General features: G+C 41.6%; 1 protein-coding gene and 1 pseudogene across 1 annotated transcript; both read right to left on the bottom strand.

Annotated features, from left to right (window-relative positions):
• Nucleotides 1–577: 577 nt before the first annotated feature.
• Nucleotides 578–19,995, bottom strand: LOC116516010 (protein FAM111A-like). Its single transcript, XM_032228358.1, is given in 4 exon segments — nt 578–1,871; nt 1,873–2,366; nt 2,369–2,588; nt 19,935–19,995. Coding segments are annotated over 4 exon segments (1,959 nt in total). The 5' UTR covers nt 19,989–19,995; the 3' UTR covers nt 578–680.
• On the bottom strand, nt 16,367–17,683 carry LOC116508178 (annotated as a pseudogene).
• Nucleotides 19,996–20,323: the final 328 nt, after the last annotated feature.

Below are 20,323 nucleotides of genomic sequence, written 5' to 3'. Positions count from 1 at the left end.
CTCTGTCCTTTACTCACAAGTAGGGTAAGGTTGAAGTCATCCTTAGCTGGATTTCTTCCCTTATTCAAACACCATCAAACTGCAGCTTCAACACTGTAAAATCTAAGACTGTTACCTTGAAGAGAAGGCAAGGAACTGACTGTGACTGAAAGCAAAGGCAAGAAGTAAAATAAGATGGCAATTCAATTTTCTCCCAATTCACGGATGGGTGGATAATGCCCTGACTCAGCAGTGAGGAACATACCTTTCTAGTATCTTTTATAATCACCAAACCATTGTTCTGCCAAAACAACAGGGAAAAGGACAGCCTTTACATCACCACATTGACTGGATGATACTAGAAAATGTTGTAAGCCACTAACTGTGATCTCATTTTAGTTCCAATCTTCTTCTCTCCCAAATAATACAAGACAGTGTTTGCATAACAGAAGTACAAATAGACAACTACAAAAGAATGTATGCTACCGTGAGTTCTAAAAATGCAATGGACACTAAACTTTGAGGCATTGGTTGAAAGATTTAACCAATGGCAGCAACGTTCAGCCTGTATATTTGAAAATAAATGTACTGTATCTGCCACAAACTGTTATAAATCCAAAGAAAGCAGAACCTTTGCAGATAACTTTTCCTCAAGCGATTTCATTTTTTGCAGAAGTGGCCTGAACTTTAACAATATAATATTAATGACAATCCATTTCCTCCCCTGCCTCACTTACAAATGCATCCACGTGTGAGCTATCTTCCCTTGCATCAGGAGCAATTATAGCATCATGCCAAGATTTAGATGTGGATTTAATTTTTAAAATAATTGAGTCAATTGAATAGCCCCATTCAATTATGCTGCAGTCTTTGTCTTTCATTTCATAAGCAAGTCCAGCAGCATGCAAAGCAACAAGCTGCCCATGTTTGTTAAACACTGGTGAACCCGATGACCCCTCGAAAAAACAGGTATCATAAGTGACAATGTCAGGATTACTTGTATCTATCTCAAGATATTCTGGATTATACCTATGGATGCATTTCTCTGGCCTGTAACCACACACACAGATGCAATCTTCAACTTTCTGCAAATGATCCCCAATTGCCTTGTCACGTTCAGGTATACTGACAACAAGGCAAACATCCATAGACTTGACTCCTACTTTTGGGTGACCTATGATAAAAATGGGACCATCTGGTGGTGGTGGGGAATTTAAATGCAACAGTCCTGGTGGAGGATGACTATTACTTCCATTTTCTTCCAATTTCAGTACAGCAAAATCAAGATCCTCATCTGCTATTTCAAACCAGTTCTCCAATGAGAACCATATTTCCATACGATGAGGTTCTTCATAAGAGAAAGTTACACGGGCCAACTGCTTAATTCTATTTCCCCAGTCCTTTGCTTCAATTCCTTCTCCAACTATCATCCTTATTACATGGTGACACGTTAATATATATCTACCACGGAGAACGAAGCAAGTTCCAACCCCTCGAAAGAATCCTGAGATTTTTCTCCCTATATATCCAACTGAATCCATATTTTTAGCAAGAATCCTAACCAACTTGCATGAAAGAGAGTCATTCATCTCCTTGCCAAAGTTTCTTTTATAAACTTCAAGATTCTTTTTACCTCTCAAAAATTTGGCAATGTTTTCTCTTTCTTCCTTCAGCTTAGGATACAAGTGTAGGACCCGCAATTCAGAGTCCTCCTGCTGTTGTCTTTTAGAACTACTGAGCTGTCTCTGCTCACAATCCGGCTCTAGCTTTTGTCGTTTAGAAGTACTGAGCTGTCTCTGCTCACAATCCAGCTCTCTCTGTTGTCTTTTAGAAGTATTGAGCTGTCCCTCCTCCAAGTCCGGCCGTGGCTTTGGCTTTTCAAGAGTACTTAAACTGTCTCTCCCCCAAATCTGAATCATTCTGTTTCTTGTTTAGATCACCACTATATCTGGTCTCTTTCTTAGACTCCACCCCAATCTCATAATGAACCTGGTCTGATAAGCTCTCAACTGGAAAATCAATATTTTTGCTTATTGCACCATCATCCAGCGTCCAATTCTCTTCTTTCAGGAATGGCAGAAAGCGGCCATCTTTGCACAGGGCATCTTTTATGGATTCTCCTATAGGGGCACAGATACAAAGTATGCAATATTCTCTAAGTAGGTGGAAGTTTTTGATTAACCTACGTTTCTGTGCTCTAAGGCTTTTCATTCTAGAAACACTTTTATGGACATAGAACACTATACATTCTCCTTTTACATCATCATAATCGCGGTACCATACGTCATTAGTTGCCTTGTAGGACTTCAATTCAAATTGTGAGCGATCAGGTACATACTTTAAAGGCATTCCCATATTGACACAGACATTCAAAGACTCTTCTCTATTAAGTGGAATTCTACCCCCTTATTTCTCTCCATCCGGTCACAAATATATGTACTAGACTTGAGGGCACTCAGCAGACTGTCGGTAAGTCTGCCTCTCACTTCATGTTTCCTCCCATCTCCACTTAATGTCACCAGGAATGTTCGTTTTTCTTCTCTTGCATCCTTGCAACTTGTTGGATTTTTTTCAAAAAACTCATATTCATTGTCAACTTCTTCTTTGATCTAATAAAAGGGAACAATTGAATATGCATTTGGTTATTTTGTTTTTCATTAAAACAACAGTAAAAAGGCCATGTAGTGTCTAGCACTTTAACTTAACAGTAACAGAGTTGGATGTGAAACAAAATTTTGTATGGGATTTGGGTTTCTTCCTGTGGAGCAGGTGAAAGCCAAATTAGGAGGGCGCCCTTAGCCAGCAGCAACACAATTAGATGTTCTATATCAGGGGTGTCAAACTCATGTCGTCATGGCAGCATCAGGCAACATATCAGGACTTTTTTCCTCTTTGCTAAACCAGACATGGACATGGCCAGCATGTGATGCATCCAGCCCATGAGACGGGAGTTTGACAGCCCTGTTCTTTACCGAATTTGGATAGAATGCTAGATCAGTGGCTACTTGTGGGATGGACCAGCATTTTCAAACTGTATTCTACAGAGAACTTGAGGAGCAGCCCTCAAAGACTAAGGACAAAAAACAATAGACTCAAACTCAGCCAACTTTCTATTACTAGAGTATGATTGGACCCAAGGTCTAGAGGCTGTTCAGCTACAGCCATGGCTGTGGCTGTTTAGCCCCCTCCCACTACCCAGGTTGGTGAAGTTTTCATTGTCCGTCTTGGCTAGGGTAATACTTCCCCATTTGATACTGGAATAGCAATGGAACTTAGACTTATATACCGCTTTCCAGTGTTTTCCAGCCCTCTCTAAGTAGTTTACAGAATCAGCATATTGCCCCCAACTATCTGGGTCCTCGTTTTACTCCCCTCAGACAGATGGAAGGCTGGGTCAACCTTGAGCCTTGTGGGATTTGAACTGCCAAATTGCAGGGAGCCGGCAGACAGCAGAAATAGCCTCAGAACTGCACTCTAACCACTGCGCCACCGAGGAATACAACCTGAGGGTCCTAATTGTTTATCTTTCTATTTTTTTAACTTTTATCTTGTTTCTGTAAGCCGCCCGGAGTCCTACGGGATTGGGCGGCATACAAATCTATTAAGTTACTAATTACTAATTACTCCTGGATTGGCAGCTAGTACTGAGACAGCAGCTGGTAGCTATGGCAGGAGTGCCATTTCACAGGTTCAACTTGCACATCAATCATGCTCCTTCCTCAACCGGAGGCCTTTGAATGGTTACTCGTGCCCTGATGACCTCATAATTGGACTTTGCAATGTATTCTACCTGGGGCTGCTCTAAGTTACAGTTTGGAAACTACAGCTGGTTCAAACAGCAGCAGCACAAGCAATAATGGATGCTTTTCACTCTAACCACTGTGTCACTGCTGCCAGGTGTGCTGCGTTGGCTGCCAGGTGGTTTCCAGCTGCCTTTCACGTGCTGGTGGTCACCAATAAACCCCTGTATGGCATAGGGCTGTGATGACTAACCTATGGCACGTGTGCCAGGGTGGCAAGCGGAGCCCTCTCTGTGGGAACGTGAGCTGTCGCACCAGCGGAGCTCCACTGCGCAGGAACCTCCCATCGGCCAGCTGATTTTTGGCACATGAGGACAGAAAGGTTAGCCATCGCTGGCACAGGGCCTAGTTACCTAAGGAACTGCCTATCTCCATTTTTTGCTGCCCACCCAGGAGATAAGCAGAACATTTAGGTCCTCTCTATTAAACATTGCCATCTTGGAAATCCAAGGAAATCCAAGGCTTTCTGAAACAGTCCCCCACCTTCTGAACTCGCATCCCATCAGAGATAAGGACAGCACCTACTCTGCTGGGATACAGGAAAGCTCTCAGGACCTCACTATGGTTCAAAGGATGGGCTTAATGTATCTATGAGGATCCCGTTGTGGTCTCCTGTTACGCTTGTGGTTGTTTGAATCTGGGCTGAATTGTTTTGTATTTTTTGCTTTTTTTTGGATCAAGTGTCTAATAATAAGAGAGGCAGTCCTCAACGTACAACCATTCATTTACAACAGCACTGAAAAAGCTACATACGATCATTTCTCACTTGCAACAATTGCAGCATTTCCATGGTCACATGATGCAAATTCAGGCACTTGGCAACTGGCATGCATTGATGATGTCATGTGATTTACCATTTGTAGCCATCCCAGCCCACTTCCAATAAGCAAAGATTTTTGGAGAAGTCAAATTTGCTTCAGCACCACATGGTGCATTTAACAACTGTGGCAAAAAACATCATAAAATGAGGAGCAACTCACTTGACTGCCTCACTTATCAATGGAAATTATGGGCTCAACTGCGGTTGTAAGTCAAGGACAGCCGGTAATGGATGCCATACCAAAAAAACTTTGATGGCACTTAGAGAATCTGCACATCGACAAAACGTCTGTCACTTACAAGAGGCCTATGCTGCTTGGATTCACACATTTACTATGCTGATACTTTAGAGCAGTGATGGGCAACCTTTTTGGCGTGGTGTGTCAAAAATCGGCAAAAAATCGAGCATAACTCGCGTTGTGTGTCACTTCGACAAAAACATAATTTTGCGCAATTTATAGTTTAAACTACAAAAATGTATAATTGCAATATATAATTGTATTTAATAAACCAAAAACAAATTATTTAACATACCTGACTCAGCTCGGCAAAAGCGCGAACTCGAAAAGCGGTCCCCGCCCTTTTCCTTTTGGTTGACGGGAAATGGAAAGCAGCGCCAGCCAGAAACGATGGTGCTGATAAATTCCTGGGCTTTTATTATGGCCTTTTGGGGCGCTCTGGATCGATCCCCTGGGAGGTGCAGAAGTAGATTCCAGCCCCCACGGAAAGTGTCGCCGAGCCCGGGCAGGGATAGCATCGGGATCGTTTCCCTCCCACTAGAAAGCGGGAAAGGACCACCGGCGGCTGGATGGGAGGACTGTCATCGGCGTGATTCACGAATTTAAGCCCCGCTCGCGTCCCAGCCTTTATGTGAAAAATGGGGACCGGGACGGGGGAAAAAACCGAGTTCACCCCAATGCAATCACTTAACCTTGGCCCAAATGTGGGCGAAGAGCCAGATATAGATACAGGTAAACAGAATTGGAAGAGACCTTGTAGGTCATCTACTCCAACCCCCTCCCCTTTCAAAGAGTTGCCACAGAGAGGAAGGGGTCAGGCTATTCTCCAAGACACCTGAAGGCCAGACAAGGAATGATGGATGGAAACTGAACAAGGAGAGATTCAGCCTAGAAGTAAGGAGAAATTTTCTGACTAAGAACAATCCACCTGTGGAACCGTTTGCTTTCAGAGGTTGTGGGAGCTTTATCATTGGAAGCTTTCAAGTAGAGACGGGACTGTCATCTGTCAAAAATGATGTAGGATCTGCTGGGTGGGGGGTTGGACTAGATAACCTATGAGGTCCCTTTCAACTCTGCTAATTTGTATCTAAGGTGTGTGGACTTAAACTCCCAGAAATTCCAAGCCAGCAAAGCCCTACTCCAGTTCAAAGTTTTTAGATGCAGCCAAGGGCTCACCTCTTCTTAGACTGATGTTTCCCAACCTTGGGATTTTAAGATATGTGGACTTCTAAAATTCCAAGAATTCCACAGCCAGTATGTGGGCTGGGGAATTCTTGGAGTGGAAGTCCACACATCTTAAAATTTGCAAGGTTGGGCAACACTGATTTAACCAAAGAAATTTAAAAGTGTGCCAGCCAGGGGTGAAATTCTTCAGGTTCTGACAGGTTCTGGAGAACCAGTAGTGGAAAATTTGAGTAGTTCAGAGAACCAGCAAATGCCACCTCAGACTGGCCCCAGAGTGGGGTGGGAATGGAGGTTTTGCAGTATCCTTCCCCTGCCACGCCCACCAAGTCGCACCCACAGAACTGGTAGTAAAAAAATTGGAATTTCACCCCTGGTGCCAACCCTGCCAGATCTAACCAGCCAGGATGATGATGACAATTTCAATTTCCGAGAAAGTGCAAAATGTTCCAATGAGAATTATTCTGCATAGAACAAAGAAAGTTAAATATTTCCTCCTCACCTACTCATTGCTGTAGGAATTTCGCATTCTCAAAATAAAAGGCAGGAACTTTCAATGTTTTCCCCCCCTTTAACTCCAGAATAAGGAATTCAATTTTCTCTTTTTGCCTCAGCACTCTTTCCCAGGAGTGTAAGATAAGAATGATATGTGTTTTTGAAAAGGGGAAGCAGTGAGATAAGAAAGGCAACCATAAGACATTCACATTTTCCAAGAACACGGAATACTGTACAGAATAACAATTGGAAGGACATTGGAGATCTTCTAATCCAACAGAACATCTAGAAAATCTATGGTGTTTTTACACTGTGTTTTCTTTTTTTCCTCCTAATTTTTCCACTATTCTGGTCTTATATAAATTTACTGAAGTAAGGAAATGAAGGGGAAAAACAGTAGAAATACTGGTAGTTGTTATATAGTAGTGTCATCTGAAGAGCTTCATAAAAGTTTCTGAAAGAGGCATAGCAATGGCACACTAAAAAGGTCACCGTAAAAGGCTTTTCCAAGAAAGAAGATAATTCCCTTCAATCCCTTTCAATGGATTGGATTGTGGGGAATAGTATAGTCTTTCTTTGATGGGAAAGTTACTTTATTTTCCCCCCACTGGAATATCATTTTAAGCAATGGATGGAAACTAATCAAGGAGAGAATCAACCTGGAATTAAGAAATTTCCTGACAGTTACAGTATAACAATCAGTGGAACAATTTGTCTCCAGAAGTTGTGGGTGCTCCAAGACTGGAAGTTTTTAAGAAGAGATTGGACAACCCTTTGTCTGAAATGTTATAGGGTTTCTTCCTGAGCAGGGGGTTGGACTAGAAGACCTCCAAGATCCCTTCCAACTGTTATTCTGGAATGGTACGAGGACTGATCAATTAAAAAATACTTGCTGGAAACACCACCTCATCAAGAACTTTGAGAGAACAGTATCTTTGGAAGAAGGTAGTTTTCTATTTTTTACTTTTTTTCCCAGAAGACAGTTTGAAAAATAGATGCAATGGAAATTCATGGCTCAGTGGATCTTATTACTGTAGGGTAAAAAATTGACTTTTATTCCTTCCCTGTTCTGCTCCTAATTTTTCCACTAAGCAACGCAAGTCATTTAATGGTCGGAAGAAGAAAAAAGCAGAAGGAAAGCAATGAAAATGTGGCTGTGATCTCAAGGTGGCTTTATATATGGTAGCTGAGAGGAAACAGTGCCGTTGTGACAACAGTATCACATAAGAAGTTTACTTAACAATGTTTTCTATTTATTTCTCACCATCAGGGACAGCTGGTGAGCTTTGAAAGAGCACTGGAAGCATTAACACAAGTGCCAACGTAAAGATAGTTCTGAGTATTTTTTCAGACAAGTGTAAAACCTGAACCAAATAATTGCTCAGCTAAAGCTTGACCTCAATAATACCTATCTATCAGCACGAACATTTCACCGAGGGAGGTCTAAAAAGCAAATGCACAATAAAATCTCATTCAATTTTACTCAGAAGACCCTGCATTTAAATAAGATTTATTTGTAGGCAACATAGCACATATATTAGACCATTTCTAATGACTCTAATACATATATTCACAATTTCTAATGACTCAACGGTATATCTATACCCAACGCAGAGTATTGGATTATCTATTTCTGATCCTATAGTGGTATGGAACAAAATAAAAATGAAATCTGTTTGTATTTGTTTGTAACATGACAAATAACACCTGTAGAATTAATCCCAATAAAAAAATCCAATAATCTAATAAAAAAGAAAATTTCTTTCTTGCCTTTTTGCCACAGTGGTTACATGAATCCCTGCAGTTGTTAAATTAGTATAACACAATAATTAAGCGAATTTGGCTTCCTCGTTGACTTTGCTTAGCCAAAGGTCCCAAAAGGTAATCACATGATCACGAGACACTGTAACCATCATAAATACATGCTAGTTGCCAAGCATCTGAATGTTGATCATATGACCATGGGGATGCTGCAACAGTTGTTAAGTTGAAAAATGGTCATAATTACCTTTTTCAGTGCTGCTGTAAGTTGGAACAGTCACTAAATGAAAGTTGTAAGTCGAGCACTACTTTTATACATCTCAATAATTAGGACCAAAGAACAGTAATTTAGTAGCGCTCTACTAATTAGTGCACTAATTTTAATAGCAAATTCATATGTTTGTGAAGTAAGTGAGGTCTTACAATGCAGATGAAACTGAGATCCAGGCTAGAGAAGGCTACCTCTAAATAAGGGAAGGTGTTAATTTGCTATATTAATGTACCTTCTAATAGCCATCTGGGGCCTTTGACTTTAACTTCTAAAGAATTAAAGAATTATCATGAAGTAGAAGCCAGGTCTTTTAAACAACCTTTGAAACTTAACTTGCAAATATATCATAAAATCACAAAATCACATCAGCCTGGAGTAAAGTGCTGTAATGCATATTAAGTACCCTAGGCATATGTATTGGACCTGTAATAATTAGGATTATTATCTCCTTTTTAAAATCCAGGAACTACAATTGCCACCTTCAACCAAGCTGACAAATAGCAGGTATTATTTCTACATGCCCAAATAACTTTGTTTCTTTGAACCTCATTTAAAGAAGTTCTTATACTCTATTCTAAGAGACAGCGTCTTAATTTCTGTCTGTGTATATACACAGGTAGATGCCTCTGCATTCCATATAGCCCCAACCCATTGAGCTTTCATAGCACCTTATAAAACTTTCTCTTCCGACAAGGTTTGGATGGCATGTAGTGATTGGTTCTCTGATGCTGCTTGACTGAAAAGACTACAATTAAACTGTTTGTTTAGATATACTTTTTTTAAAGGCATGCCAAAATTGTGCATGCACCCACAATGCAATGCACCCCACCCACCCCAGCATGGCGGGGGGGGGCAGTTTTCGCCCTTCCCAGGCTTCAGGAAAGCCTCCAGAATATGGAGAGGGCAAAAAACGGGCCCAACAGGCCAACCAGAAGTTTGTTCCTGTTGGGCCTGCTTTTCATCCTCCCCAACCTCTGGAGGCTTTCCTGAAGCCTGGGGAGGGCGAAAACAGCCTCCCTCCGGAGACCCTCCGGAAGCTGGAAACGGATGATTTCTAAATTTCCAGTTGGCCTGTTGGGGGCATTTTTCGTCCTCCCCAGGCTTCAGGAAAGCCTCCGGAACATGGGGAGGGCAAAAATCAGGCCCAACTGCTTTTCGCCTTCTCCAGTCTCCGGAGGCTTTCCTGAAGCTTGGGGAGGGCAAAAACAGCCTTCCCAAGCCCTTCGAAAGGCCGAAAATCAGCTGACCGGCGCACTGGAGCTGATGGCTGGCATGCCAGCAAATATGCCTTTGCGTGCCACCGGTGGCACGCGTGCAATAGGTTCTCCATCACAGCAATAGGGCAACATAGCAACACAGGAGGGGCCTAGGGACTGATCTCTGCCCAAAACCAACACTAATGGAGTAGAAACATGAAAGCATGCCCCCCCAAGCCCCAACTCCTGGAAGTGATATCAAAAGCTGCAGAGAAGGAAGAATCACGAGGATGAATGACCACCTCCGACTCAGTTCTGTCACTCCATCAAAAACAACCGATAATCTATGACAAAGTCTTCCTGAGGGAACAAAAGTTGCCAGGAATTCACATGTATCCATTAAAGACAGGACATTCTTTTTTAAAAATATTTTCTTTTATTTTTAATTTTCAAAACAAACACATAAAATCTTCCTTCTTTACACGCTGTAGAAAGTGTATCAGTTGGTTACAAAAGGCTTTCGTGCTTCTCCTCCACAGTCATCAAGCATAATTCATATTAACTCAAGTATTTTAACTCAGATATTTATACATTTTACCATCATCATATCTCCTTTTTTAATTGACTATAATTGTTTAAACGTCCTTCATCATAAAATATATCAATATTAATACATAACTGCATTTCATTTGTTATTTCTAAAATCCTCCAATAACACTGAATCCTTATGTCCTATTCTAGCTAAACATCCATAATATTTAGTAGCAAAATTTTCTAATCCTTTACAAATCTGTTTACAATTTATATCCAGTTTCCTTATGTTGTACCCATATATATGTATGTGTGTGTGTGTGTGTGTGTGTGTGTGTGTGTATATATATGTATGTATGTATGTGTGTGATATATATATATATATATATATATATATATATATATATATATATATATATATATATATATAGTTATCATTATCCCTCCTTTATTTGACTATATCCTGTATCATAACATTTTCCCCCCTAATAATCAAGACTTAACTGAATCTAACTTAGTTCTTTTTATTAACCTTTATATATAAGCCAAGAGGATTTCTAATCTTTCTTTCATGGGTACCATTCAATATTCATATCCAATTATTACATCATAATACTACACGTTGTATACATTATTATCATTATCAAATTATTTATTTAACTATATCTATTGTCACTAAATTTCACCAAGTTTAACTAGTTTTAGATTATACACTTCCATCTATCAACCTGTATCTTTCCTGTAGCGAAATAGTCTCATGTCTTCTGCCATTTGTGCTGTCAGTCCTCTAATCATCTCCTTAATCAAATTTGTATGGACTCCTCTTAGCAACTCCTTGCTTATAAAATCTCTCATGTAATTTTGATGCCCTTCTTCTGTTTCCTTAATCAACTTATCTTTGATTGTCAGTAGTGTTATCGATGATGTTGCTAATAAAATTTCTTTCTTTAAATCCATAAATTCTTTTGTTTTTTCTTCTTCTATGTCTTGCCATCTGGGATAGAGTTCCCCTCCATTTAATTCCTCTTTCAGTATTCCACTCTTTCCATTTCTAGAAACAAACCAATCACCATAAATATCAACAAATTTAATTTCTTTATGGTCATTTTCCTCTTCGGCTTTTAGGATTTTAGCCTCCACTTTTTCCACTTGATAAAGATCTCCAACTTCTTCTTCATATTTTGCTGTCAGATGCTCTAAGACTTCCAACTTCTTCTCCATCCTCTCAAATGAATTTGATAATTTCTTAATTTCTAAGAATATCTTTTGCAGGCTTAAAGTTTCTTTCTGCTATTGAAATTGTGCCATTATCTCCAGCTAAGAAACACTGCTGCTCTGGCTTGGAAAGTTTTTACAAGATTAAGCATAGATTCACAATAAATTTTTATTTTCACTTTTCTCTGGTTGAAGATATACTTCAAAGGGACATCTGCATGCCCTTCCTCTTATCACTCTCTATAAACAAGCAGTGAGACCTTGGAGCGCCAAGCCAGGACAATCAGCAAGAAAAGTAAGAGTGTTTTGTTTCCAATACACAAACCTCCAGCCTCTGAGTAGCAGTGTTGTTGTCACAATTTTCTTTGTTTCCTTTTGTATTTTTTTTATATTCCAAGTTAAAAAATGTCAGATTCTTAAATGTGTTAGAGAAAGGGGGGGAAATGCCCACAGTAATGAAGGAGAATTTTAGTCCATAGGTTGCAACGAATAATAATAAAAGAAAAAAAATAGAAGAAATAGAAGAAATCATTTTAAAAGGCTTGCATACAATCCATCCATGAACATATCTCCCATTTAAAAACAATACCATCACAACCTATCCTGCAACAAAATTCTTGTTGCCCTTACAGGTGAAATTTGTCCCAACTGGAAAAGTTGCTTTGACCAGAATAACCTGTAAAAGTCCTTTTCCAATCCCTGTGTCAGGAACACAGATGATTTACACTGCCCACTTTCTAGATTCCAAACTGTCACAGCTTATTTCTATTATTTCCCTGAAGGTCTTAGGCAGCCTTACTGGTAACTTTGGGTCTTTTCCTAATTGCATCTAATTATGGCACCATGTCCTGGCATCATCATCTTCTTTTTTCCTGAAATAGCCTTTTTCTCAGTCTCTGTCCTTTACTCACAAGTAGGGTAAGGTTGAAGTCATCCTTAGCTGCATTTCTTCCCTTATTCAAACACCATCAAACTGCAGCTTCAACACTGTAAAATCTAAGACTGTTACCTTGAAGAGAAGGCAAGGAACTGACTGTGACTGAAAGCAAAGGCAGGAAATAAAATAAGATGGCAATTCAATATTCTCCCAATTCAAGGATGGGTGGATAATGCCCTGACTCAGCAGTGAGGACCTTTCTAGTATCTTTCTAGTACCTTTCTAGTATCTTTTATAATCACCAAACCATTGTTCTGCCAAAACAACAGTGAAAAGGACAGCCTTTACATCACCACATTAATGACTGGATGATACTAGAAAATGTTGTAAGCCACTAACTGTGATCTCACTTTAGTTCAAGTCTTCTTCTCTCCCAAATAATATAAGACAGTGTTTGCATAACAGAAGTACGTACAAAATAATGTATGCTACCGGGAGCTCTAAAAATGTAATGGACACTAAACTTTGAGGCATTGGTTGAAAGATTTAACGTAGAGTGGCAGCAATGTTCAGCCTGTATATTTGAAAATAAATGTACTGTATCTGTCAGAAACTGTTATAAATCCAAAGAAAGCAGAACCTTGGCAGATAACTTTCCCTCAAGCAATTTCATTTTTTGGAGAAGTCGCCTGAACTTTAGCAATATAATATTAATTGCAATCCATTTCCTCCCCTGCCTCACTCACAAATGCATCCTCATCAGGAGCAATCATAGCATCATGCCAAGATTTAAATGTGGATTTAATTTTTAAAATAATTGAGTCAATTGAATAGCCCAATTCAATTATGCTGCAGTCTTTGTAATTCTGTTCATAAAGAAATCCAGCAGTGTGCAAAGCAACAAGCTGCCCATGTTGATTAAACACCGGTGAACCCGATGACCCCTCCAAAAAACAGGTACTATAAGTGACAATGTTAGTCTTACTTGTATATCTCTTAAGATCTTCTGGATTATACCTATGGATGCATTTCTCTGGCCTGTAACCACACACACAGATGCAATCTTCAACCTTCTGCAAATGATCCCTAACTGCCTTGTCACGTTCAGGTATACTGACAACAAGACAAATATCCATAGACTTGACTCCTGCATTTGGGTGACCTATGATAAAAATGGGACCATTTGGTGGTGGTGGGGAATTTAAATGCAACAGTCCTGGTGGAGGATGACTATTACTTCCATTTTCTTCCAATTTCAGCACAGCAAAATCAAGATCCTCATCTGCTATTTCAAACCAGTTCTCCAATGAGAACCATGTTTTCATACCATCATCATCTTCATAAGAGAAAGTTACACGGGCTAACTGCTTAATTCTATTTCCCCAGTCCTTTGCTTCAATTCCTTCTCCAACTATCATCCTTATTACATGGTGACACGTTAATATATATCTACCACGGAGAACGAAGCAAGTTCCAACCCCTCGAAAGAATCCTGAGATTTTACTCCCTATATATCCAACTGAATCCATATTTTTAACAAGAATCCTAGTCAACTTGCATAAAAGAGAGTCATTCATCTCCTTGCCAAAGTTTCTTTTATAAACTTCAAGATTCTTTTTACCTCTCAAAAATTTGGCAATGTTTTCTTTTTTTTCCTTCAGCTTAGGATACAAGTGTAGGACCCGCAATTCAAAGACCTCCTGCTGTTGTCTTTTAGAAGCACTGGGCTGTCCCTGCTCACAATCCGGCTCTCTCTGTTGACTTTTAGAAGTACTGAGCTGTCCCTCCTCTAAGTCTGGCCTTGGCTTTGGCTTTTCAAGAGTACTAAGCTGTCTCTCCCCCAAATCTGAATCATTCTGTTTCTTGTTTATATCACCACTATGTCTGGCAGTCGCTCTCTTAGTCCCCAGCCCAATAGAATAAACCACATCTAATAAGGTGTCAACTGGAAAATTGTTATCTTTGACTTTTCGGTTTTTGTCCAGCGTCCAATTCCATTCTTCCAGGAATTCCAGAAAGCGGCCATCTTTGCACACGGCATCTTTTATGGATTCTCCTTTAGGGGCACAGATACGAAATACGCAAGGTTCTTTATGTAGCTGGAGGCTTTTGACTAACCTACGTTGTGCCCTAGAGTTTTTCATTCTAGAAACTTTTTTATGGACACAGAACACTATACATTCTTCTTTTACATCATCATATTGGCGATACCATATTTTACCAGCTGCTGGGTAGGACTTCAATTCAAATTGTGAGTCATTAGGTACATACTTTAAAGGCATTCCCATATTGAAAAAGATATTCAAATTCTCTTTCTTCTCTATTAAGTGGTACTCTACCTCCTTTTTTTTCTCCATCCAGCCACAAATATATGTACTAGACTTGAGGGCACTCAGCAGACTGTCGGTAAGTCTGCCTCTCACTTCATGCTGTCTATAATCTCCACTTAATGTCACCAGGAATGTTCGTTTTTCTTCACTTGCATCGTTGCAACTTGTTGGATTTTCTTCAGGAAAATCATATTCATTGTTAACTTCTTCTTTGATCTAATAAAAGGGAACAATATGCATTTGGTTTGTTATTTTGTTTTTCATTAAAACAACACTAAAAAGGCCATGTAGTGCCTAGCACTTTAACTTAACAGTAACAGAGTTGGATGTGAAACAAAATTTTGTATGGGATTTGGGTTTCTTCCTGTGGAGCAGGTGAAAGCCAAATTAGGAGGGCGCCCTTAGCCAGCAGCAACACAATTAGATGTTCTATATCAGGGGTGTCAAACTCCCATCGTCATGGCAGCATCAGGCAACATATCAGGACTTTTTTCCTCTTTGCTAAACCAGACATGGACATGGCCAGCATGTGATGCATCCGGCCCATGAGACGGGAGTTTGACAGCCCTGTTCTTTACCGAATTTGGATAGATCAGAGGCTACTTGTGGGATGGACCAGGATTTTCAAACTATATTCTACAGAGAACTTGAGGAGCAGCCCTCAAAGACTAAGGACAAAAAACAATAGACTCAAACTCAGCCAACTTTCTATTACTAGAGTATGATTGGACCCAAGGTCTAGAGGCTGTTCAGCTACAGCCATGGCTGTGGCTGTTTAGCCCCCTCCCAGATTGGTGAAGTTTTCATTGTCCGTCTTGGCTAGGGTAATACTTCCCAATTTGATACTGGAATAGCAATGGCACTTAGACTTATATACAGCTTTCCAGTGTTTTCCAGCCCTCTCTAAGTGATTTACAGAATCAGCATATTGCCCCCAACTATCTGGGTCCTCGTTTTACTCCCCTCAGACAGATGGAAGGCTGACCTTGAGCCTGGTGGGATTTGAACTGCCAAATTGCAGGGAGCCGGCAGACAGCAGAAATAGCCTCAGAACTGCACTCTAACCACTGCGCCACCGAGGAATAAAACCTGAGGGTCCTAATTGTTTATCTTTCTATTTTTTTAACTTTTTTTTTTCAGCCTGAACAGGGTTTATTGGATCATACACAGCAAAACAATATGTGTTTCTGATATATACAGAAAGTCACAGAGCAAGTGACATCCACCCTTGTGATAGAATGTTGGGATGGGTGGGCGGCAAAACCAGTCAAATTTAGGCCCAGTAGGTACAGTTGGGCACAGATTTTATAAACTCTGAGAAATAATCTGGATTATTTGGATGGGGAACTAGATAAATTTCTCTTCTCTCCTTCAGAAACCTCAAGGTCACATCTCCATAGATGGACCCACTCTTCTCATATAGCTGAGAGATAAAAGGCAGGGAAACAGGAGCTAGACACTGACTTCAGCTCACTAAATTCCTGTGTACACAGGTACACACACTCCCTGTGTGCTTAGGCAGGTGGGACAGATCCACAAATGGGTCATTATTTCTCTGAGTTCTGCAAAACTGATGGACAGAAAATGTGGGACTGGCTCACATGTAGAAGACCAGTAACTAGGAAGCACTTTTAATAGCCAAGGAGGTTCTAAGGGCCACACAGAATGCGATCACGGTTTCCCGTCCTTCTTTCTGTAGCGAGTGCGACGTTTGGTCTTGGCCTCAATGATTTGCTGGGATTGACGTTTCAGAGCTGCCCTTGTCACCACATCAGCATCCTCCTCCCCACTGTCCTCCTCATCATAATACATATCCTGCTTCTGCGCAATGGGAAGTTTCACTCTGGTATTGAAGGCAGGCAATCTCCTCTCAAGTTTAGAATGAAACTCCACTTCTTCAATTCTCTTAAGAAGCTCTGCCTTGTCTCGGTCCTTCAAGAATTCCACCAAATACAGCAATTTCTCTTCTGTTTGGGTCATGAGATCAAGAACATATTCACTCGCTTTCTCATCCAACTCCATGGAAGCGAAGCGGCTATCTTCCAGTTTGATATGCTGAACTTTGGAAGCCAAATGTTCAATGCCAGCCTTGGCATTCAACAGAACCCGGTTCACCTTGTCCAGTTCAGCCTGGGTTGCATCACGCCTCTTTTCTTCCTTTTGTAGGTGATCATGTAACTCCTTCATCAGATTCTGAGCTCCTGAGTACTTAGTATGCTCTAATTCATGTAATAGTGCTTCCTTTTCTTCTTTAAGCTGTTCCAAGGACAGTTCATTCTCATTCTTCATTTCCTCCAACTGTTTGAATGTTTCTTCTTGGGCCAGAAAGCAGGCCACAACATCATTAGCCTCGGTGACCCCAGTGGCTGCTCGGACTTTGTCAAAGTTTTCAGAGGCCGTGAGCACAGCCTGTTTGGTTTTCAAGATGTTTGATTTCTTAAACTGAGGTTCTCTAAGCAGATCTTCAGTTCCAAATGAGATACGATCCTTCTGGGAGTGCCTTCTTTCTGCACGCTCGTTCTGCGCTCTCTTTTCTTCTGTCATTTTCTTTATGTCTTTCAGTTTCTTATCTCGAATCTTTCTTTCTTGGTAGATGCTTTCTTCTTGAGTCAAAAGCTGCTCCCTAGCAACGTTGCGAGCATGTTGTGCATCAGTGTTCACGCTTTCCAGTTCTTGGAGCTCATGGCGCAGACGTAAAATTTCCGCTTCCAGGGCATCCAGCTTGTTCTGAAAGTGCAAGCTTTCCTCCTGCATATGTGCTTTTAGCTTCTTATACATGTTGGTGATGCGTACAGCCTCCTCAGTCTTGAATCGGGCCTTTTCCAAACGGTTCTCCAGTGTTCGCAGAGTCTTGGCTGCCTCGATATTCCCTTCTTCCATTTCTTGCATATCATTGATTTCTTGTGCCTTGGTACTGTATTGAGTTTGCAGCTCCTCCAGCCTGAGCTTCCTCATCTCCACTTTTTTTTAACTTTTTTTTTTTTTAATTTTTTTAAACTTTTATCTTGTTTCTGTAAGCCGGCCGGAGTCCTACGGGATTGGGCGGCATACAAATCTATTAAATTACTAATTACTAATTACTCCTGGATTGGCAGCTAGTACCGAGACAGCAGCTGGTAGCTATGGCAGGAGTGCCATTTCACAGGCTCAACTTGCACATCAATCGTGCTCCTTCCTCAATCGGAGGCCTTCCAATGGTTACTCGTGCCCTGATGACCTCACAATTGGACTTTGCAATGTATTCTACCTGGGGCTGCTCTAAGTTACAGTTTGGAAACTACAGCTGGTTCAAACAGCAGCAGCACAAGCAATAATGGATGCTTTTCACTCTAACCACTGTATCACTGCTGCCAGGTGTGCTGCGTTGGCTGCCAGGTGGTTTCCAGCTGCCTTTCAAGTGCTGGTTGTCACCAATAAACCCCTGTATGGCATAGGGCTGTGATGACTAACCTATGGCACGTGTGCCAGGGTGGCAAGCGGAGCCCTCTCTGTGGGAACGTGAGCCATCGCTCCACCGCAGCTCCACCGCGCAGGCACCTCCCGTCGGCCAGCTGATTTTTGCCACGTGAGGACAGAAAGGTTAGCCATCACTGGCACAGGGCCTAGTTACCTAAGGAACTGCCTCTCTCCATTTTTTTGCTGCCCACCCAGGATATAAGCAGAACATCTAGGTCCTCTCTATTAAACATTGCCATCTTGGAAATCCAAGGCTTTCTGAAACAGTCCCCCATTTCTGAACTCGCATCCCATCAGAGATAAGGACAGTACCTACTCTGCTGGGATACAGGAAAGCTCTCAGGACCTCACTATGGTTCAAAGGATGGGCTTAATGTATCTACGAGGATCCTGTTATGGTCTCCTGTTACGCTTGTGGTTGTTTGAATCTGGGCTGAATTGTTTGGTATTTTTTTCCTTTTTTTTTGGACCAAGTGTCTAATAATAAGAGAGGCAGTCCTCAACGTACAACCATTCATTTACAACAGCACTGAAAATCTACATATGATCATTTTTCACTTACAACAATTGCAGCATTTCCATGGTCACATGATCCAAATTCAGGCACTTGGCAACTGGCATGCATTGATGATGTCATGTGATTTACCATTTGTAGCCATCCCAGCCCACTTCCAATAAGCAAAGACTTTTGGAGAAGTCAAATTTGCTTCACCACCACACAGTGCATTTAACAACTGTGGCAAAAAAGATCATAAAATGAGGAGCAACTCACTTGACTGCCTCACTTATCAATGGAAATTATGGGCTCAACTGCGGTCGTAAGTCAAGGACAGCCGGTAATGGATGCCATACCAAAAAAACTTTGATGGCACTTAGAGAATCTGCAAAACGTCCATCACTTACAAGAGGCCTATGCTGCTTGGATTCACACATTTACTATGCTGATACTTTAGAGCAGTGGTCCTCAACCTTTTTATCGCCGCGGACCAGTCAGCCTTTGATAATTTTACCGTGGCCCGCTGAGCGCGCGCAGGGGTGGAGGGGCATTGTTCGCGACGACACATTGATTGTTTATGTATCAGATTGTTTTGATTAAACAACTTTTATTTTATTGTATTTAAACATGCCTTACAAAATAAAATACAATTACATAAATATAAAGTGCAAGGCTACGCTACTAGCGCTGTCTACGCTAGCCCTATGTAGCTGCGCAGGCGCTCTTAGGTTTTTTTCAGGAATCGGCCAGCGCTGAAGCGCTGAAAAGGAATGAGAAGGGCGGCGCTGGACACAGGGGGGCGGTGGGCCGCTGGTGACGTCAGAGTGCCACCAGCGGTCCAGTAACACCCCTTGTGCCAGTTAGCCCTAATTTGCATACAGAAAGAAACTATGGCCCCCGGCCGCTGCAGCGATCATGGCCCCCGGCCGCTGCAGCGATCATGGCCCCCGGCCGCTGCAGCGATCATGGCCCCCGGCCACTGCGCGGCCCGGTGCCAGGTACTCCACGGCCCGGCACCGGTCCGCGGACCGGGGGTTGGGGATCACTGCTTTAGAGCATCCTAGGTTCTCTAAGAACTTGATGTGAATGAAGGCCAACCCCAGCTGAAGAATCGGCAGCTGTGATCCCACAGTTGTGTATATAATAGGAATGATAAAGTTTAAGCAACAAGCTTGGAGTCAAGAAGAGAGCAACGAAAGGCATGTCATGACATGTCCATGAAAAGCACACTTCACCACACACAGACTATGAGAACAGCAATCAGTTCAGAATAAGCAAGAACTCTACCTTTGGCTTTTCATCACTGGTTCCAGCAATGGGATCATCTTTCAACTGGTCCATCCTTATTGCTGCTAATCTCCTGGGAGGTGCAGAAGTAGATTCCAGCTCCCACGGAAAGTGTCGCCGAGCCCGGGCAGGGATAGCATCGGGATCGTTTCCCTCCCACTGGAAAGCGGGAAAGGACCACCGGCGGCTGGATGGGAGGAGTGTCGTCGGCGTGATTCAAAGATCACGAATTTAAGCCCCGTTCGCGTCCCAGCCCTTATGTGAAAAATGGGGACCGGGGCGGGGAAAAAAAACGAGTTCACCTCAATGCAATCACTTAACCTTGGCCCAAATGTGGGCGAAGATCCAGATATAGATACAGGTTAACAGAATTGGAAGAGACCTTGTAA

This window comes from Thamnophis elegans, chromosome 1 (genome assembly GCF_009769535.1).
Source record: "Thamnophis elegans isolate rThaEle1 chromosome 1, rThaEle1.pri, whole genome shotgun sequence".
NCBI lineage: Eukaryota > Metazoa > Chordata > Lepidosauria > Squamata > Colubridae > Thamnophis > Thamnophis elegans.
The sequence above is the reverse complement of the archived record's forward strand: the minus strand, read 5'-3'. Positions and strand labels throughout refer to the sequence as shown.